Genomic DNA, 1,772 nt, shown 5'->3' with positions numbered 1-1,772 from the left:
GAGACCTTTCCACACCTCTTTCCTCCCTGTCTCCCTTCTCATCGCGTCCCCGCCCCTCCTTCCCAGAATGGTGAGTTCGACTGGGACCCAAAGGTCCAAGGCGCGATCCTCGGCTCCTTCTACTACGGCTACGCCTTCTCGCACATGCCGGTCGGGAGAGCAGCCGAATACGTGGGCGGGAAGCTCTTGTTCGGCCTGGGGCTTCTGCTGGCCTCCATATTTACCCTCCTGACGCCGATTTGCGCTGAAATCTCTACCGGGATGTTCATCGCCCTCAGGGTCGCCGAAGGCCTCGTCCTGGTGGGTCTCAACACTCGATAAACCGTTTTAATTGTATAGTTTGTGTCACTGTCCATGGATATCTTGTGCAGATTCTTTTACTCGTATAGTTATTATTGTTGCGAATTTGATTTCTGCAAGGAGACGCTAATGAATACCATGAAAAAATTCATGACGAACAGGATCTTCCAGGGAGGTTGTTTCCCTGCCATGAACACCCTGCTGGCCACATGGTTTCCTCCGGCAGAGAGGAGTAAATACACGACACTAGTCATGACAGGTAAGAAATAAAGAAATAGAGAACATTTTGCAAAAGTTCACACAAGCACTAGCGATCACTGGAGGTTAAGGCAGCTAATGATAGAATGTCTGATTAGCTGCTTTTCAATATTACATGAAATTTTTTTACGGAAGAAAAGTAAGCTTAATCACACCTTTCAATGTATGATCATGTGAAAGAAGAAAATAAAACAGACGTGATTTTGCATTCCAATATATGTCAAGTCAGTTTACAGCACAAGCGGTTCTTCCAGGCCAGAACGTAGGAACGGTGATAGCCATGCCCGTGACCGGCTGGCTGTCGAGCTCGGAGGAGCTGGGCGGATGGCGAACCGCCTTCTACGTCTTCGGCACCTCCGGCCTTGTGTGGAGCATCGCCTGGTTCCTGCTGGTGCACGACAGGCCCGAACATCACCCGAGAATCTCTGATGCAGAACTACAGTACCTTCTCTCCTACAAAGAAGTCATGAAAGAAGCCAAGGTCTGTACGACATTGCAGCAGTGGCTCATAACTCGAAATTTATTCTAGGTTTCCACACAACTTCTTGCAGGCTATATCCTCATTTTTATATTTAATTTGCTCCGATTTCCAGGTCACGCCGTTGCCTTGGTATGACGTACTAACCTCCCCATACGTGTGGTTGGTGACACTGGCTTCCGTCGGGGACACCCTTGGCTTCTACACTATTATCACGGAACTTCCCACATACCTCGCTAATATCCAACATTTCGATATGAACAGTGTAAAATCATGTTTATATTTCTCGATTATCAAAAGCTTTGCTTTTGGTCATTTTCCTTGTACAAATCTTGCCGATGATATCTTTGCTAATCCATGACTAAGAGAACATAACCGATTGCTATTAGATTTTACCCACTTCTTCCTCTCTTAGACTGGGATTTTGTCAGCGTTACCATATGCGGTGGCTTTGGGTCGCCAGCTTGTTCTGGGGCTTCCTGGTGGAGAAGCTCGCCTCGTCCGGGAGGATGACCATCCTGCAGATCAGGAACATGTCCATGGCCATTTGTAAGTGCGACTACGACTACTACGACTACGTGCACGTTTATGTGCCGTCGTTATCGTTGCCTCTCCATCAGCATGTATACTACACTAATCCAGCAGTTTCTTAATTCCTATCTTACATTTGAGAATGGGATTAGGCACTTCATTAAGTGAATTTTGGTTATAATGTACGAAAGAAAGTGGCCAGGGA

General features: G+C 47.0%; 1 protein-coding gene across 1 annotated transcript in view; it reads left to right on the top strand.

Moving 5' to 3' along the window:
- Window positions 1–1,772, top strand: part of LOC119585634 (sialin-like) — a gene marked incomplete at its 3' end in the record, with an annotated part of 7,110 nt that overhangs the window by 4,282 nt on the left and 1,056 nt on the right. The window contains 6 exon segments of the mRNA XM_037934304.1: window positions 67–300; window positions 472–559; window positions 813–1,039; window positions 1,152–1,301; window positions 1,452–1,487; window positions 1,489–1,585. Of these exon segments, the coding sequence (XP_037790232.1) occupies window positions 67–300; window positions 472–559; window positions 813–1,039; window positions 1,152–1,301; window positions 1,452–1,487; window positions 1,489–1,585 (832 nt within the window).

The sequence above is a fragment of the Penaeus monodon genome, chromosome 20, assembly GCF_015228065.2.
Source record: "Penaeus monodon isolate SGIC_2016 chromosome 20, NSTDA_Pmon_1, whole genome shotgun sequence".
Classification (NCBI taxonomy): domain Eukaryota; kingdom Metazoa; phylum Arthropoda; class Malacostraca; order Decapoda; family Penaeidae; genus Penaeus; species Penaeus monodon.
This window is presented reverse-complemented; position numbering and strand designations above follow the sequence as displayed.